The following is a 19,000-nucleotide window of genomic DNA, read 5'->3' as shown; positions in this document are numbered from 1 at the left end:
CCGCCTGCAGCGGTCCCGCCTGCGCCAAGGCGGAGCTCGTAGCCTGCAAGGGACGGGTGCAGGGAGCAGCTGCAGCCCTGGAGGGAGCCGCAGGCAGGCTGGGGGATGGAGGCGGGCAGGGGAGCCTAGCCCAGCTGTAGGGCCAGTGGGGGCTCAGGGGCATCTCTGAACCAGGGCACAGAATGGCAGCTTGCCTGGCCTGGGGACCTCCTCCGAGCGCATGGCCACCTACCAGGCATGGGGAGCGCCGCCCTCCTGCCCCCCACGCCCCGGTCACCGGAGAGCAGAGGGACTGGAGGGGACTCGTCCACTGTACGCGTGCAGGGGAACCTGCGCCCAGCCCGGCCCGGCCCTCGCACGGTGTGTGCCAGGCAGCCCCAGGGCACTGCAGCTCTCGTCCCAGACGGGGCACTGCAGGAGCCTGGCACCCGGCCCTGGCGGGCAGAGATTTCCGGGTGTCTGTACCCCCCCAGGGCATGGGGGAGGCCTCGGTACTGGGCCTACTGCCTTTGCTCCTGCCCCAGAGGTGCCCTTCTCGGTGCCCTGTGTGGGACCCCTGGCCTCGCTGGCGTGGCGCGAGGAGGGGAGCACGGCAGGTGGCCCTGCAACCCGTGCAGGCCACTGAGGGTGGCTCTCAGCTGGTAGCTGGGGCAGGAGCTGCCAGAGGGCTCAGGCAGCGAGGAGCGACTGCCCGTGGCACAGGGGCACCAATGGGCTAAGTGCTGCCGTCCTTCCCGCTCTTACCCACTCCAGCCAGACGGGGCTCTCCCAGGGCATGCACGGCCCTTCCCTCGCTGCATGGCCGGCCCAGGCACCCACACTGCTGTGTGGGGAGGGAGCAGGGCTGCTGGCTGCCTTGGGGATGGAGGGTTTGCTCCCGAACCGCCGGGGCCATGTGTGCAGCAGTCAGTCACGTCCCAGGCCCGCACCTGCAGCACGAGGCCTGGCTGGGTCCCCAGGGCAGGCGGGCGGGCGCTGCGGGGCACACGTGCGGGGCTCAGCCCTGCACACAGACAGGCGGCTCTGGGAGGAGGCTGCACACACAAGGTGGGGGAAGCAGCTTGGGGCTGGGCCCGCCTCAGTCAGACCCTGGGGTGTCGGCGGTGGGCAGAGCCGGTTGGGTTTGCTGGAGCCTTGCCCAGGGAGCAGGCGGAGGCCAGGCCAGGCAGGCAGGGCTGGCGGCTGCAGCTCGGCGCGGCTCAGCCTTTATTCCCAGCGTGGCGCAGACCCAGTGGTGCGGATGGCTGGGGCCGATGGAAACGATTGTGGGGGCGGGGGCGGGGCTAGTGGGACTCCTTCATCTGCCTCTGGATCTTCTGCAGCATCTCCTGCATCCGCCGCAGCTGAAACGGGAGACGCATGTGAGAGCCAGTTCCCTGTGGCCCACTGCCTGGGCACGCAGCGCATGTGCTTGGGGACCAAGGGGTTGGCAGTGCCCGCTGGGACTGCAGTGCTGTGAGCTTCCCCACAGCAGTGCCAGCTGGGAACGGGGTGCTGTGAGCTTCCCCACGGCAGTGCCAGCTGGGAACGGGGTGTTGTGAGCTTCCCCACGGCAGTGCCAGCTGGGAACGGGGTGCTGTGAGCTTCCCCACGGCAGTGCCAGCTGGGAACGGGGTGCTGGGAGCTTCCCCACGGCAGTGCCAGCTGGGACTGCGGCGCTGGGAGCTTCCCCACGGCAGTGCCAGCTGGGACCGGGGTGCTGTGAGCTTCCCCACGGCAATGCCAGCTGGGAACGGGGTGCTGGGAGCTTCCCCACAGCAGTGCCAGCTGGGACTGCAGTGCTGTGAGCTTCCCTATGGCAGCGCCAGCTGGGACCGGGGTGCTGTGAGCTTCCCCACGGCAGTGCCAGCTGGGACCGGGGTGCTGGGAGCTTCCCCACGGCAGTGCCAGCTGGGAACGGGGTGCTGGGAGCTTCCCCACGGCAGTGCCAGCTGGGAATGGGGTGCTGGGAGCTTCCCTACGGCAGTGCCAGCTGGGACTGGGGTGCTCTTTGTGGGGGCATGAGAAGCAGCGGGGTGGGGGGTGCACAGGCTGGTCCGGGAGCGAGAAGGCCAGAGCCCAGCACAACGTGCGCAGTGGCAGCTTGCTGCTCCAGCCTGGCCCGCAGGGAGGAGACCTCACCTCTTCGTCCTTCTCTCGAATGAGTTTCTCTGTCTCCGAGTCGGGCGCAGCCGGGATCACCGGGATGGGGAAGTCCGTCCCGCTCTCCCGCGTCAGTTTGCTAGGACAGGTGGCACAAGAGGGGGAAAGAGGAAGGCGGTTAGCGCGGCTCTCGGTGTGCTGGTGGGGCCGGAGGTGCGGGGGCTGGGACTGGCCCCAGAGATCTAGGGGAGAGCTGAGCCCGCCTGGCACACGCCGCAGTGACGGATCGAGTCCAGTGCCCTGGGGGAAGCCCAGTGGGATGATTTGACACGGGGGAGGGGAGTGATGGACCAGTCCAACGTTCCCAGTCCCCCTGAGAGGGGCTCACACCTAACATCCCAGCAGCTCCCCTTCGCCACCCCCAGCCTGGCGCTGGTGCTGGAGACACCCATTGCTAGGGCCCAGCTCCCTCCCCTGGTGCCGGCAGAAATGCACACTGGGGCCGGGGCCTTGGTGCACCTTTCCGAGACGTCAAGCGCCGGCAAAGCGCACGCCCGAGTGGGACTGACGCTGCCCATCACCCGGGTCTCAGAGCGCCTGGCTGCCCATAGCCCTCACCCCTCTGCTGCTGTGCGGTGCTGGGGCTGGGCTGAAGCAGTGACTCCTCAGCTTGGCGCAGAGTGGGGCAGGGTTTGTGGCGGTGCCCAGTCCCGGTGGCAGCGGAGTGCTCAGTCCCAGCCTGGCCCCAGGGGAAGTTCTGTACCCTGTGCAAGCGAGCAGCCCCCATGCCACCACCACTGTGGGTGACAGAGCAGCTGCGGCTGGGGCTGCTGGGTGAGGAGCCCTGTTCCGCTCCCTGTCCTGGCTAGAACTTGGGCTGGGGTGAAGCACTGGGCCTTTATTGCAGCTGGAGAATGGCTGCAATTTATTCCACTGCCGGTGCCAAAGCTCCTGCTTGCAGCTCCCAGCCGGGGTGCAATGCATTTCCCTCTGCGCACCGAGGAGAGTGCAGCTGTGCACCACCCAGGGACACAGGCTGCTGGCTGCAGCTGCTCCGCTCCACCAGCCAGCTGGGCAGCACCTGAATCTCTCCCGGCTGTGTGTCACACAGGGATCAGCCTTCTAGTGCAACCCCATCCACCAATGCCTGCCAGTGTGGCTGGACCACCAGGCTATGTCTACACGGCAGAGGTATTTCTCAGCCACCTCAGTATCCCAAAATAGCTCGTCATAGACTCTCAGAATCTCAGCGCTGGAAGTGACCTCAGGAGGTCATCTAGTCCAACCCCTGCCCAAAGCAGGATCAACCCCAACTAATTCATCCCAGCCAGGACTTTGCTAAGCTGGGACTTAAAAACCTCTAGGGATGGAGATTCCACCACCTCTGTCAGTAACACATTCCAGTGCTCCACCACCCGCCTGGTGATATAGTTTTTCCTAATATCCAACCTACTCCTCTCCTTCTGTAACTTCAGACCATTGCTCCTTGTTCTGCCACCTGTCACCACTGAGAACAGTTTCTCTCCATTCTCTTCAGAGCTCCCCTTCAGGAAGTTGAAGGCTGCTATTAAATCACCCCTAAGTCTTCTCTTCTGCAAACAAAATAACCCCAAATCCCTCAGCCTCTCCTCATAGGTCATGAGGTCATTTTCATTGCCCTCTGTCAGACCCGCTCCCGTGCATCTGCATCCTTTCTATACTGGGAGGCCCAAAACTGGGCACAATACTCCCAATGTGGCCTCACCAGTGCCAAATAGAGGGAAACAACCACTTCTCTAGATCTTGAAATGCTCCTCCTAATGCACCCCAATATGCTATTAGCCTTCTTGGCTACAAGGGCACACTGTTGACTAGTGCCGTAGTCTGGAGCTGGCCTTGTCCGTGAAGACTGAGGCAAAAAAAGCACTGAGTGCTTCAGCCCTTCCCATGTCATCTGTCACCATGTTACCTCCCTCAACCAGTAACGGCCCCACACCCTCACGCTGCTCACCCTCTCGTTAACATGCCTGTAGAAACCCTTCTAGTTGCCCTTCACATTCCTCGCCAGCTGCTGTTCCAGTTGTGCTTTTGCTTTCTTGATTACTTCCCTTCATTCTCCAGCTGTATATTTATACTCCTCCTTAATCATCTGTCCAAGTTTCCACTTAAACACATCTCTTCTGAGTTTAAGCTCGCCAAGGATCTCCTTGGTAAGCGAAGCTGGTTGCCTACCAGATTTGCTTTTCTTACTGTGCATTGGGATGGTTTGTTCTTGAGCCTCCAGTAAAAATACAGCCAGTTCTCCTGAACTCCTTTCCCCTTCATATCTGTTTCCCAGGGGATCCTGCCCATCAGTTCTCTCAGGGAGTCGAATTCTGCTCTTTTGCAATCAAGGGTCTGTATGTTACTGCTCACCTCTCTGCCTTTGGTCAGAATCCTGAAATCCAGCATTTTCCCTGTTTGTGAGCAGCAGGTCAAACTGCGCACGGCCCCTGGTTGGTTCCTTCAGCACTTGTACCGGGAAGTGATCCCCAACATTCTCCAAAACCTTCCTGGATTGTCTGTGCTGCTGTATTGGTCTCCCAACAAATGTCCGGATGATTAAAGTCTCCCATGAGAACCAGGGTCTGTGATCTGGAAGCTTCTCTTAGCTGTCTGAAGAAATCATCTACCTCATCTCCCTGAGCTGGTGGTCTCTAACAGACACCAACTACAACATCATCTCTGTTGCTTCTGCCTCTAAGCCTAATGCTAAGGCGCTCAGCTGGCTTTTCTCCCTCTTTACGCTGGAGCTCTGAGCAATCGTACTTCTCTCTCACATACATGCAACTCCTCCTTCTTTTCTCCCCTGCCTGTCCTTCCTGAACAGTTCATACCCTTCCATGACTGTTCCAGTCGTGAGAGTTATCCCACCACGTCTCTGTTATTCCAATCCCTTCAGACTTCTCCGACTGTGCCAGGGCCTCTAATTCTTCCCGTTTGTTTCCCAGGCTTCTCCCATTTGTGTAAAACACCTCAGATAGTTAGCTCATTGGCCAACCTTCTCCTTTTGAACCAGGGGTCCTCCTTTATTGTTCCTTCCTCTTTCCCCACTTACCTCAGGGCTTGTGTCACCCTCCCCCAATGCACCTAGTTTAAAGTCCTGCTCACTAGGTTTACAAGCCTGCCCGCAAAGATGCTCCTTCCTCCCTTCGTTAGATGGATCCTGTTTCTTCCCAACAATTCTTGTTCCCAAAACAGAATCGCATGGTCGAAGAAACCAAAGCCCTCTCTGCGACACCACCTGCACAACCACACGTTTACTTCCATGGTTTGACGATCTCTACCTGGACCCCTTCCTTCGACAGGAGGGATGGATGAGAACGCCACTCACACTCCATATGCCTTGATCTTTTTTCACAGAGTTACATAATCTGCAGTGATCAGCTCAGGGTTGTTCTTTCCTGTGTGGTTGGTTCCGACATGGAGAAGTAGGAAGGGCTAATAGTCTGCAGGTTTGGTTAGTTTTGGAAGTCTCTCTGGCACATGCTGGATTCTAGCTGCTTGTAAGCAGCAAATTTCCTGAGATTCCAGGTCTGGAGAGCAGACGGATGACTCAGTCCCTCTTAGGAGGGAGTCCCCAACCCCCCCCCCCCGTCTTCTTCTCTTAGGGGTGATGGTCGTAGAACCCCCATCTCTAGGACTGCGCGTCCCAGGCCTTCCAGTCAGTGGGGTCTTCTGATGCCTTCTCTGAGACATCTCTGCCACAGCATTCACCACCGTAGCACCTGTGCAGAGAGCCGGAAAGCAGTTGCTTACCTCCACCGGCACTGGAGATACCTGAACTGGCTTTCTGCCCCTGGAGGTTACATGCTTCCAGTTTTTGTCCTTGCTCTGTGCTGCCCTGCTCAGCCTGTTGCGCCTGCAGGACTAGATGCTGCCTTCTGTGGAGGAAATCTTCACCTTCTCTGATGGGCTGGAGGGGTGACGTTTGTGACCTAAGTCCTCTAAGCTTTTCTTCCAAGATGGCGACCCGCTTGCACTTGGCACATACAAAATCCGTTCCGTCTTCCAGGAGGAAGACAAACACGGCACTTGCTGCGCAGTCCACAACAGCTGACTTGTCACTGTCCATTTTTACCTTTCTTCTGAGAATTCCCGCAGATGACATTTGTGCTGCCTTGCTCTCACTCGCCTGCATCCGGGAAGCATGTCCGTTATTTTAAAATATGGTATGAAGCAATGCGTGTGCAGCCCTGTAGACCCGGTTGCAGGAGGCGTACGGGTGTGCGGCCCTGTAGACCCGGTTGCATGAGGCGTACGGGTGTGCGGCCCTGTAGACCCAGTTGCAGGAGGCGTACGGGTGTGCGGCCCTGTGGTCCCGGTTGCAGGAGGCGTACGGGTGTGCAGCCCTGTGGTCCCGGTTGCAGGAGGCGTACGGGTGTGCGGCCCTGTAGACCCGGTTGCAGGAGGCGTACGGGTGTGCGGCCCTGTAGACCCGGTTGCAGGAGGCGTACGGGTGTGCGGCCCTGTAGACCCGGTTGCAGGAGGCGTACGGGTGTGCGGCCCTGTGGACCCGGTTGCAGGAGGCGTACGGGTGTGCGGCCCTGTGGACCCGGTTGCAGGAGGCGTACGGGTGTGCGGCCCTGTGGACCCGGTTGCAGGAGGCGTACGGGTGTGCGGCCCTGTGGACCTGGTTGTAGGAGGCGTACGGGTGCGCGGCCCTGTAGTCCTGACTGCAGAAGGCATGCAGGATGCCTCGAAATGGCGCATGATTTCAGACCACACTGGAAATAAGCTTTGCAACTTGCCCAAGGGACCTGTTCATCCAGCAGGCAAGGAAATTCCTCAAGAGCACGAGCACCACCTTGTGGGAACGCACGGCCTCCCCTTGCTGTTCTGCAGACAGAACGGGCCCATCAGCAGCCCAGGCTCCTCTCTGCAGTCCAGCCCCTGCGGCACTTTTGGGGCCAGGTGCCCCAGCCAGGCCGTTCCCTGGGGTCTGTGATCAGTGCCCTTGCTCAGCCACTGGCCACCACCCACTGTGGCCCCCTCGGCCAGCCACTGTCGCTCGCCCTGGGGAGCTGAGTCACCCACCAGACACTCAGCTGGCAGGCAGGGAAGTGCTGGTGCTGAGAGAAGCCCAGGCTAAGGGTGTGGGCGCAGGACAGGTGAGATCCCAGACCAGTGGGGTCCCTGGAGAGCTCACCAGCAGGCAGCGCCGCACACAGCCAGCGCGGTATTGCCAACGGCGGGGCGCCAACCTCCGGGCCAATTTCAAAACACAACACAATGTTTCTTTGAGCGGAAACTCCATGGGCCTGACTCCGGCCAGCCTGGGACAGCCACACACCTCCCCGGGCCAGGGCCAGGGCCAGGGCCAGGGCCCAGCACAGACCCGCCGACAGTGAGAGCCTTGGGGAGGGCATCTCAGTGACTCGCCAGGGCTGTGCTGTGAGGAGGGAGATGCCCTGAGCAGAGGGTCTGCACAGGGCCTTTGCATTGCTTCCTCCCGCCACCCGCCGTCCTGCCGCCTGGGCCCCTGCCCCGGGTCGGCCCTCTGCCCAGCAGGAGGCAGGCAGAGGAGCAGCTGAGCGCCCCCTGCTGGCACAGAGGTGGCACTGCCATGCTGGCCACCTGTAGCTGGGCGAGTGGGGGGTCCCCAGGTAGCAGTGTGAGGCAGGAGAGACTCATTCTGGGCTATGAATCTGAGCTCATCTCTTCCCATGGGGGAGGGGTTTGCTGCCCCTGTGCCCCCCTGAGAACCAGGAGAACCCCCCGCCCTGAGATGGTGCTGCAGCCACTGCTGGGGAGTACGCCTGCAGAGCGCTCGGCGCCAGGCCGGCTCCCAGGGGTGCTAGCAGCCGGGGAGCTGCTGCTGTGTGTCTGCAGTGCTCCAGACTCACCCCGGCGCCTGCGGCAAGAGCTGCTCTGGCCTGTCCCAGACCACGGCCGCTCGGCTGGCTCTTCAGCTGCACTAGGGGCTGGCCTGGCTCGGCTCCCACTGCCTTCACCGGGCACCTGGAACGCTGCCCCAGGCGCTGAGCAAGTCGCCACCCAGGGACGCTGCCATGTTCCTCTCAGCCAACGGGCGGCTGCACCCACAGCCCAGACCTGTGCTGCACAAACCCAAACCCAGCCAGGGGCTGTCCCCCGGGAGCTGACGGCCGTACTTCGTTTCTGTCAGATGCCCACAATCCGCATCGATGACCACACAAACATGCGCCCACAGCCTGACTCTTCTAGGATCTCAAGCGCGCCAGAACAGGCCTCGTGGAACGTCAGAGGCCGGTTCCTCCGTGATCACCTCTCATGCATGGGGCGCAGGCATGGAAGCCAACCCGAGAATTCGCCCACACGGAACAGGGTGACAGTAATGTTGATGATCACCAGCTTCTCTGCTGTGCTACTGCCCCATGACCTGCTCGGTGACCGACGAGGCCGTAGCTTCCTGACAGGCAGAGCTCACCGCTGGTGCCTACAGACGTATCAGACCAGGCCGAGGGCTGAAAACAGGAGCTGCTTGTGGCCTGGACACGGCGTGGGACCAGAAGCTTCTCACCACTTCTGGGAGATCAAGAGGGCCGATAAGACGGCCTGTTCCGAGGCCCAGGGAGTCAGGCAGAAGTTCCTCACCAAAGCCACGTTAGCCGCATTCTCGTTTCAGGCGTTGCACTCCTCTTCTGCACCAGTGCTCAGGTTCAAATAGAACGTCTATCCCCAATTCAAAGCCACAGTCAGAGGACCATGAAAGGGCCAGTGCAGCTACTGCAGAAGTAAAAGAGCCAATCAGAGGCAGAAAGGCGTCCTTTAAAAACTGGACATCAGACCCCGTGAGGAAAACAGGAGCTGAAACTCCAGCAGCCAAAAGAGAACTGAAGAGCAACCAGCAAAAGACACAGGAAGTAAGAGCAGATACAGGTTCAGTACAGCAGAAGCAGGAAGCCGGCCAGGCAATCAGAGGGGCCACCGGGCCACCAAGGTGCTCAAAGATCCCAGGGAAGATAAGGCTTTTGGAGAAGCTGAACGAGCTCTTTGCTTAACTGTAGGAAACGCAAAGGAGGGTCCCACATCGGAGCCCTTCTTTTCAGGTGAGAAATCTGAGCAACTGTCCCAAACGGAGGTGTCAAGCAACAAAGTTTTATACGAATTGATCAATTCATCAGTCCTAGGTCCCCAGGACCAGACTGCCATGCGGGGTTGTGGAGGCACTCGTACGTGAAAGTGAGCAACTTCTAACTACAGTACAGAACCTAGCGCTTAACGCCGGCGCTGTCCCAGGGGACTGGCAGGCAGCTAATGTGAGGTCCATTTTTAACAAAGGCTCCAGAGGCGATCACGGGCTGGCAAGTGTAACTTCCACACCAGGCAAATTGGTTGAAACTAGAGCAGAATTAGCAGACACACCGGCGAACATGGTTTGTCGGAAGAGCGAATACGTAAAGGGAAATCACCCTTCCCATTCTGGTTCAGTTCTTTGAGGGGTTAACAAACATGGGCAAGGGGGATCCAGTGGCTGTTGAAAGGCTTTGACAAGGTCCCACATCGAAGTCAGCTGTTATGGGCTACGAGGGAAGGTCCTCTCATGGATCAGTAACTGGTCTAAAGGCAGGGGATCAAGGGTAGGAATGAAGGGGCAGTTTTCAGAAGGAGAGAGCTAACTAGTGGTGTCCTCCTGGTCTGAAGGCCAGGCCTGGCGAAAAGCGGCAGAGGGACAGGCACACGTCACAACCCACCACGGAGGTAGGACCAAGGCTTTGTCCTTGCTCAGGAGTAGGACCAGATGGTCAGTTCCTGGATCATCCCAGAGCGCGGGTGTGAGAGCGGCTCAGCTCCATGGGGCCTCCCGCACCAGCTGCTGTAGAGGGAACATTTGGTGCATCTGAGCAGGGCGGGAACTTGTTCTCCCTCTGTTGGGTGTTAACGGCGACTTCTCTGTGGCCGCCACATCCAGAGCTCCCAGAACTCGCCTTATCGCCCACGTCCCTGTGAGCGGGGGCAGCTCGCCCGTCCTTTGCCACTTGAGTCCCAGGGCCCATGACCTGAAACGAGCCCCTCTTGGCTCGCAGGCTGGGGTGACCTGCGGCAGTACCGCAACACTCACAGCTATGGCACGGCTCCAGCTGCGGCCCCACCGACACTCCTAGCTTGCTCTTGGATTCCCTCAGCGCAGCAGCTCCCGATCACACTCCGGGACAGAAGGCCAATGAGCGCCAGCTCCGATTCCCCAGTGGGCTTAGAAGCCTAATGCCCACGGCCTTCCATGGGGGACAACTGATTAGCGCCCCCTGAAATCAGCTAGGCCCCTAAATCCCCTGATGGTCAGAGCCTGTGGGACTGAATTCTCACCCCTCTTCTGGGCCTCTGCTGTTCAGCACCTCCAAGCACAGACCAGGATTCGGTCCTGCTCCGCCAGCTGCTTGAGGGGTAGACGTTATTTCCATGGCTCCCACAGGAGGTTCAGCTCAGGAGAGGCCGCACCATGCTGGCCTCAGTGCCATTAAGTGCCAGCGGCGTAGGGCTGGGGCTCTCGCAAATGCCTCCCATGTCTGCTTGGCCCAGGCCATGGGCTGTGCTCGAGCTGCGTCTCCAGAGCTTCCCGGGTGCTCACGGCCTCTGCAGGCCTTAGCGGTACTCAGGCTGCACAAGGAACACCTTCCCCACAGCGCTGCGCACAGAGTCCCACTCCCAGGGCTGGCCTGGTAGGCTGGGGCGGCCCATGGTGGGTCAGGCTGCAGGACCGCCATGGCTGACGGTGACGCACCAGAAAGGAAGAGCCCAGCCTGGAGGTCAGGTTCCAGACAGAGCTGAAAAGCCTCACTAGTAACCAAGTCCTGGCGAGTACAGTGTGCCAGGCCCAGGGGACATGGACGGGACCACGCAGCATCTGACACAACAAAATCCTTTCATGAACTACCGCAGGTAGAACAGACACACGGGGCCGGCTGCAGCCTGTGGCTGCTCATCAGAACAACACTGCACCAAGGACCACCACGACCCAGTGCCAGGAAAGGGCCCAGCGCTCCAGAAAGCCACAACAGCTCCCAGCCGCCCCCCTGGGAGACAGCACTGCCTGGTGTCCCCGCTGCCGAGAGATCAGCCGGTCACGCCACAGAGCAGCCGCTGCAGCGCAGTCCCAAGGTGAATGGTCTCTCCTTCTCCCTGGAGCACGCCGCAGAGCAACGGGCAGGAGGAGACAAGCTCAGACTCATCACCAGGAATGAGCTGCTAGAGCTGCCAGGCCAGCCTCCTCCCTGGCTGTCACCATGCGGTGAGCAGTCCACTCTGTGGGCACCGACTGCCCTCTGCCGCCCTGGCTGAACATGGAGCAGCCGTCTGCAGCCACTGGATGGAGAGGTAGATCCGCTGGAGGGTAGAGGGAGAATCCAGAGGGACCTGGATAAATTGGAGGACTGGGCCAAAAGAAATCCCATGCAGTTCAATGGGAGAAGTGTAGATTCCTGCACCTGGGGCGGAAGAATCCCAAACATTGTTACAGGCTGGGGACTGACTGGCTCAGCAGCAGTACGACGGAAAGGGACCTAGGGGTTATGGTGGATGAAAGGCTGGATATGAGTAAACAGGGTGCCCTTGTAGCCAAGAAAGCTAACGGCATACTGGGGTGCATTAGGAGGAGCATTTCGAGCAGATCTAGAGAAGTAGTTATTCCTCTTTATTCGGCACTGGTGAGGCCTCATCTGGAATATTGTGTCCAGTTTTGGGACCCCCAGTATAAAAAAGATGTGGATTTGCTGGAGCAGGTTCAGTGGAGGACAATGAAAATGATTAAGGGGCTGGAGCACAAGACCTATGAGGAGAGGCTGAGGGATTTGGGCTTGTTTAGTTTACAGAAGAGAAGACTGAGGGGTGATTTAATAGCAGCCTTCAACTTCCTGAAGGGGAGCTCTAAAGAGGAGGGTGAGGAACTGTTCTCAGTGGTGTCAGATGGCAGAACAAGGAGCAATGGTCTGAAGTTGAAGAGGGAGAGGAGCAGGTTGGATATTAGGAAAAACTACTTCACCAGGCAGGTGCTGAAGCACTGGAATGTGTTGCCTAGAGAGGTGGTGGATTCTCCATCCCTTGAGGTTTGTAAGTCCCAGCTGGACAAGGTCCTGGCTGGGATGATTTAGTTGGGGTTGATCCTGCTTGAAGCAGGGGGCTGGACTAGATGACCTCCTGAGGTCCCTTCCAGCCCTGTGATTCTGGGATTCTGTGAGTTACACCCGGGAGTGAGGGGCGGCAGCAGGAGGGCTGAGCGCGCGGGCAGCCACCCAAGGGAGTCAGGTGCTGCCCAGCTGGCCGGCGGGGCAGAGTGGAGAGGCTGCAGCCGGCAGCCTGTGTGTCCCTGGGCACGCCGCAGTGCGCAGAAGGAAACGCGTTGCGCCCCGGCTGGGAACTCGGGCGGGCGCTGTGGCAGGGGCGGTGGCGTAAATCACAGCCATTCTCCGGCTGCAGTACAGGCCCAGCGCTTCGCCCCAGCCCTAGATCTGCCTGGCACGTTTGGGGCTCTGGCCGCTGCAGGGCCCACCTACTCTGACCGACACTTGCAGCACAGGGAGGAATGGGGCCCAGGGCTGGTCTGCACGGCGCCTGCCGCCACGGCTCAGTGACCAGGGAGGGGCAGCCCCAGCCCCTGGCTGCCCTCATGCTGGTATCGCGCCATGTGCCCACCCCAGCCTGGGGCCCACCTCCAAAAGGAGGGGCTGTTGGGGACAGAGGGGCTCCTCCAGCTTCCAGCCCTGGTCAACGGCAACCCCCGACACGCCTCTGCCAGGCTGTCCTGGCTGCCGGGCCCCGGGTCCTGCTCCCCTGGGCCCCTGCCCAGGGCTCAGGGCCGCAGCTGGCAGCCTGGCCCATTGCATGGCCGATACCCCTGCTCCGCACTCTGCGGTTCTCAGCAGGGCGGGTATTTGTACTGGACGGGCTGTGCTCACCGCCCCTCCCCGGCGGGACGGGCCATGTTCACCCCCACAACAGGGCTGGATGGGCCACACTCATCCCCCGCCCCCAGGGCTGGGCTGGACTGGCCGCAGTGGCCTCCCCCCGTGGCTGGCAGACCCCCGTCCCTGACTCGGCTCAGGCCCACCCATGGCTGTGTTACAACACCCTGTACCGACAATCAGAAATGCAGCTCTTCCTCCATGCGCACCCCCGACCATCTGCCCCTGTGCCCACCCCCAGGTCTTCTGGCCCCAGGCCCGCTCCCTCCACCCCCGGTCCTCAGCGGGTCCACAGTCCCCATGCCTGCTCCCCGCATACCCCCGCTGCCCCGGTGCCCCTCCCCTCATGGCCCCACAGTCCCCATGTGTGCTGTAGTGGGGGTTACGTGTGTGGCTCACACAGGGTGGGGGCTCCTGCTGAGGGTAACCTGGCGACCAGGTGACACCTCTGGGCTGCAGACAAAGGGGGAGGTGGAGCCTGAGGGGTTTGAATGGGAACTGGGAGTTGGGAAGCAGTGAGTCTGGGCTGGGAGAGAGAGAGAGTCTGGGGGCCCCTCGGGGGCTCCTCTCCCCAGCATGGCTGGGACTGGCTGTCTCTGCCGGCTGCACTGACTCCTCTGTACGACACTGTGTCCCTGTTGGCTAATAAACCCGCTGTTCTCCTGCTGAGTGAGAGTCACTCCTGCCCGCGGATGGGGTGCAGCACCTGGGGACCCTGAACCCCGTGACACCCTGCCTGCTCCCCCCAGAGGCCCTACACCCCCTGCCCTCATGTCCCCAGCGTGCCCGTGCCTGCGTCCCCCATATCCCCACCGCCCCGGAGCCCCTCCCCCACAGGCCCCATGCCCCCATGTCCCTCCCCGTACTTGCGGTTCCGCTCCTTCACCACCATGCGGGTCATGCTCTGGATGCACTGGGCCCGGTAGTTCTCGTAGTGGGTCTCCCGCGTCACATCCTTGAGGTCCTGCATGTGGGTCCTCACCAGCATGGTGCGCAGCTTCACGAAGTCGCAGTGCGCCGGGTTCTCCACTGCAGGGGAGGGGGGCAGGCTCAGACCTCAGGGTCTCCCCAGCCGAGAAGCCCAAGTCTGGCACGGCAGGGGGCACAGGGGACGCAGATGGCTGAGGAGGGCCCTGCAGCACGCCTGGAACCTCCCCTTGGTGCACCCCACTGAGACCCGCGCACGCACCTCTGCGAGCACCCGCCCCGGGGGGCAGGAATGTGGAGGAGACTGTGGCCCCTGCGCCACAGAGCCCCAGGCCGAGCCCGAGCCAGGCAAGCCTCACCTTCCACAATGCCCCAGGGATACAGGCGCCCGCGAACTCGCCTCCCTTTGGCTTCCACGACCGTGTTGCTGCCGATCACGGCGAAAGGGATGCTCTCCTGGAACACAGCCCCAGCGTTATTCCTGGCCACAGCCGAGCCCCCGCCCTGGCTCCCTGGGACCCCCACGGGGGCAGACACATCCTGCTCACAGGCTAGCGGAGCTGGGCTGCCCTGACCAGAGCCCCATCAGTCTCCAAGCCGCGGTCTCGCGCAGCGGCCTGCCCCACCGCCATGGAGACGCTGCCACTTTCAGCACGTGAGCTCAGGCCCAGGGCAGCTGGTCCTGCACGCTGGGCCCGGCCCGGCGCTGGCGAGGCAGTCTGCTGGCTGCACCAGACCACACGCCCGTGTCACGTGGCCAGGTTTTGATACTGCGTCTGGAAGCCACTTGGGTGCCCAGTGGGGCTACTGGCCCCAAAGATTGTGCTGGGAGGATGTGAGGTGTCTGGTGAAAGCTGAGGATGCCTGAATCGCCGTGTGCTATCACACGTCTGTGTCATGTATGTAAGTGGCAGAGTTCAGCTCCGTAGCTGCGTCAGACAAGGTTTCAGTGCTGAGCATCACAACCGGAGGTGTGAACTCAGCCCAGCCAGCATGAATGGCCTATAAACAAGTGCTCAGCCAGTTGAATCCACAGCCTGGATGTTTGGGAGGTGACAGTGGGATGCAGCCCTACAGCCAAGTGACCTGAGTGGAGACAAAGGAACAGGCCCAGCTCAGAAATTGGAGGCTGTCTCCTGGGGTTCATCCAATGGCAGTTTGCCACAGCAGCCCACCTGAGTCAGGTGGGGACGGACCCTCAAGGACTATGGGAAGAAGAACGGGCATGGTCCCCGAACTGAGAGCAACACAGGGACAACACCAGAGACAGAACAAGAAGAGAGCCATGTTGTGGGCTTAGCCGCGTCCATCTTGGATCCTTTGTCTTTTGGTCTCCACGGGTCCATGTCCAGCACATGGGCCCCAGTGGGCTGGATCTACAAAGCTCCAGTGACTGAACCTAGGTAACCTGAAATGAACTTTCAGAGACTTTTAAGAATCAGCAGATAACATCGCTGGCAGCGGCAGGAGTTATTTACATGCGCTGCTCGTGTCTGTGCCATGCATGTAGGTAAGGTTATAGCTGCATGTAAAGTGTCGCCTTAACAAGTCTTCTCTCTAAGCCTGGTCTTTCTTTTGTATTAATAAATCTTTAGATGTTTAGATCTAAGGAATTGGTGAGTGTGTTGTTGGGTAAGACCCAAGCATATAGTGACCAGTGTCTGGGGCTGGGCCCTTTGGGATCTGGAAGGATCTGTGCGGTGGTGGGTGAAACAGGCTTAAGAGCCTCTCACCTGAATCTGGGGTTGCGGGTCTGGGCTGGTGCAGCAGCTGGGAAGTCTGGGGGTTTGCTTGGGTGGCTTTGGGTTGGCCAGTGGGGCTGGCGGAGGTGCTGTGGTGGCTGGTTGGATTTGCCTCAGTGAGAAGGAAACCCCAGCCTGGGGCTGGAAGTGGCTTGGTTTTAAGCAAAGGTGCCCTGGCTTGATTTCTCTGGTTGTGCCCAGAAACCCCGTCCTATCGCAGCCCATCATTCCTATAGGCACTGGCCAGGTCAGGGATCATCCTTTGTCCAGCAAGAGCAGCTGGCCATGGGCACACTACCAGGCCATGCCTCTGTGACTGTGGTATCACCCACGGGCAGGTGTCAGCCATCACCCTGGGGCAGCAGTGCAATTCCGGCCCTGGCACTAGAGGGGCTGTGACACAGGCCTGCCACACTGCTCTGACCACACCAGGTGATGCTCCAGGATGGCTGACACCAGGTGCTGCTGGGCTCTGCGATCCCTATGGGGATGCACATACCACGGGAGTTGCTCTACTCTCTGGTCTCGGTCACAGCTTCCCCCAAGGTGCCAGAGCGCCAGCAGGGCCACCCAGCACTTTCTGAGGGGCCGTGCGTGTCCGGCAGCAGGTGTCACCCAAAAGGGGGCTTAGCAGCTGACTGACCCCGGTCCGGGCAGTCAGTGTGACCGTCTGCTCACCTTCAGCGCCTGGTCCTGCAGCTTGAAATCCTCATCCTCATCTGAGTCGCACTCGGGGAACTGGTAGATCCGGATCCCAAAGCGTTCGATTTCCTCTCGAATCTGAACAAAGAAAGCCCCGACCACCCGCCCCGACTGAGAGCTGGCACACGCAGCCCAGTCCGGCAAGGTGGCCCAGGGGAGGGAGGAACACGCTACGCTCACTGACGTGTGGGTATGGAAGCCATTTTGTGCATTCAGTATATCCACCGGCCCCAAATATTGAGCCCAGGGAGCCACGGGAGGTGTCCAATGGAAGCTGAGGATGTCCTGAATTTAGCCGCGCTGCCCACATGTCTGTGTCACGCGTGTGGTGAAGTTTTAGCTCTGTAGCTGGAGCAGAAAATGTTTCAGTGCTGAGCTTCCCAACAGTGGGAACTCAGCCCCAGCCAGGACAACGGGGTGGAAACCAGGTGCTCAGACATTGAATCCACATCCCAGAGGCTTGGGACTTGTCAGTGGAATGCAGCCCACTGGTCACGTGAGCCGGGCTGAGCAACGGAACTGAAATGGGATGCCCACGCATCATCCCACCTGCCATGTGAACGACTGGGGCGTGTTAACAAAACCAGCAGCCAATGGCAGTTTGCCACAACAGCCCACCTGGGGTCAGGTGGGGCAGACCCTCAAGGGCCTCTGGGAAGAGGAGAGGGCTTTGTCCTCATCACAAGAGAGAACCATGGGGTGGACCTAGCAGTGTCCATCTTGGGGAGAGAAGCTCTAGTACCCTTCCAAGGACCCATGTGCCAGCATGGGGACCCCAGTGGGTGAGATCTACATGTCTCCACCAACAGTGGTTTGAGCATTAGCCTGCTAAACCTCAGGGTTGTGAGTTCAATCCTTGTGGAGGCCATTTAGGGATTGGGGAAAATAGATGCCAGGGATGGTGCTTGGTCCTGCCAAGAGGGCAGGGGACTGGACTAGATGACCTCCTGAGGTCCCTTCCAGTCCTAGGAGATGCATATCTCCAATTAAAAAAACAAAAAAACCACATGGCCTGAAATGGACCTTCAGAGACTTTCAAGAGAACATCAAATAATATGGCTGGCCTGCCTCAATAGCTGTAATTGATGTATGTAAAATATCACTTGAACAATTTGTCTCTCTCACCCTGTTCTTTCTTTTTTGTTAATAAACCTTTAGATATTAGATCTAAAGGATTGGGGAGCGTTCTGTTCTGGGTAAGAGCTAAGTGTATATTGACCAGGGACTGTGGCTGGACCCTTCCCACCTGGAAGAATGTGTGTGGTGTTGGGTGAAACAGGGTTAAGAGCCTCTCACCTAAGTTTGGGGGTTGTTGGTCGGGGCTGTTGTAGCAGCTGGGAAGTCTGTGGGTTTGCTTGTGTGGCTTCGGGCTGGCCAGTGGGGCTGGCAGAGGTGCGGTTGTGGTTGGCTGGATTTGCCTTAGTGAGAAGGGAATCCCAGCCTGGGGCTGCGAGTGGCCCGGATTCAAAGCAGAGGTACCCTGGGTTGATTTCTCTAGCTGTGCCCAGAAACCCGGACACACTACACACACCTACGCACAGTCCTGCCTGCCCTTCTCTCTCCCACCGTGCAGCGCACTCCAGCATTGCACAGGGGTTCAGCGGGCAGGGCAGGGCTGGGCTGGGCAGGCTTTCTCCCCACGACTGTTCAGAGCACCGCCTCTGCCCCAGGGTCCCTCTGGCACACGCGGCGGGACAGCTGCACCCCCAGCAGACTGCCACTTCGCTCCCATTCCCAGACCTCCCCGCCACTCCCTCATGACACCAGAGCCCAGCCTGCTTCGGCGGGACTGCCTCCTGCTGGCCCTGCAGGGTCCTGCAGCCCCCTTCCCCAGGGTGGCTCTCCTGTCTGTGGGAGAAGCCCTGCCCCACCCCCTCCCGCTCCCGGGACACGGAGGGGGCTCTCCGTCACGTAGGGGGAATCCCATACAAAGGCTGGTTTAAAACCATGGTGCTCCAGGGGCCTTGGCCACACCGGTCAATGGGACCTTGGATGCTCTGGGGTGTGCTGGTGCGTGCTGGGCTCCCTGTACCCTGGCAGAGCCTGGGGGAGAGGACAGATGCTCCCCGGGCTGTCGGCGGTTTACGCCGCTGGTGGGGGCTTGTGCTCCCAGTCTGCCAGTTCACGCAGAGCCCAAGACCCTGGTCCTGGCTGGGGGTGAGAGGAGCAGGGGCAGGAGAAGGCCGAGGCAGCAGGCCTCTTCTCACCTTGCTTTTCTTGCGCTCCACCTCGGGGGGCGTCAGGGTGTCTGCTTTTGCCAAGACGGGCACAATGTTCACCCGCTGGTGGAGCGCTCTCATGAATTGCACGTCCAGGGGACGCAGGCTGCGACGGAGAGCGGCGTTAGCCTGCTGCACGGGGGGCTGCACATCGCCCAGACTAGCAGACTCGGCCGTGTGAGCGGCTGCCAAGCCCAGCCCCAGCAGGGACTCTGCAGCGCCCGGCCAGGAGTCCAGCGGCGCGGACATTACAGCCACTGCCTGCCTGCCAGCTGGGACCCCCGCAGGGCGAGCCTTCCCAGGCAGCCCTCGGTCAGGACGCCCACAGCAGTGCCCTGCCGGGGCTTGGCAGGAGCATCTCGCTGGGGCCGCCTGCGGTTGCTCTCTGAGCTGCCAGGCTCGCCGGGGCGGATGGGCTGCAGCGCGCTCA

At 60.4% G+C, this 19,000-nt stretch overlaps 1 protein-coding gene across 1 annotated transcript in view; it reads right to left on the bottom strand.

Moving 5' to 3' along the window:
• Positions 1-961: 961 nt before the first annotated feature.
• Positions 962-19,000, bottom strand: part of SEPTIN4 (septin 4) — a 45,960-nt gene continuing 27,921 nt past the window's right edge. The window contains exons 7-12 of the mRNA XM_075013327.1: positions 18,559-18,676; positions 16,328-16,429; positions 14,267-14,363; positions 13,847-14,009; positions 2,122-2,221; positions 962-1,343 (exon numbers count right to left, since the gene is read on the bottom strand). Coding sequence (XP_074869428.1) covers positions 1,284-1,343; positions 2,122-2,221; positions 13,847-14,009; positions 14,267-14,363; positions 16,328-16,429; positions 18,559-18,676 — 640 coding nt within the window. The 3' untranslated portion in view covers positions 962-1,283. The remainder of the gene's footprint in view (positions 1,344-2,121; positions 2,222-13,846; positions 14,010-14,266; positions 14,364-16,327; positions 16,430-18,558; positions 18,677-19,000) is intronic.

This window comes from Carettochelys insculpta, chromosome 19, assembly GCF_033958435.1.
Source record: "Carettochelys insculpta isolate YL-2023 chromosome 19, ASM3395843v1, whole genome shotgun sequence".
NCBI classification, from domain to species: Eukaryota; Metazoa; Chordata; order Testudines; family Carettochelyidae; genus Carettochelys; species Carettochelys insculpta.
The sequence above is the reverse complement of the archived record's forward strand: the minus strand, read 5'-3'. Positions and strand labels throughout refer to the sequence as shown.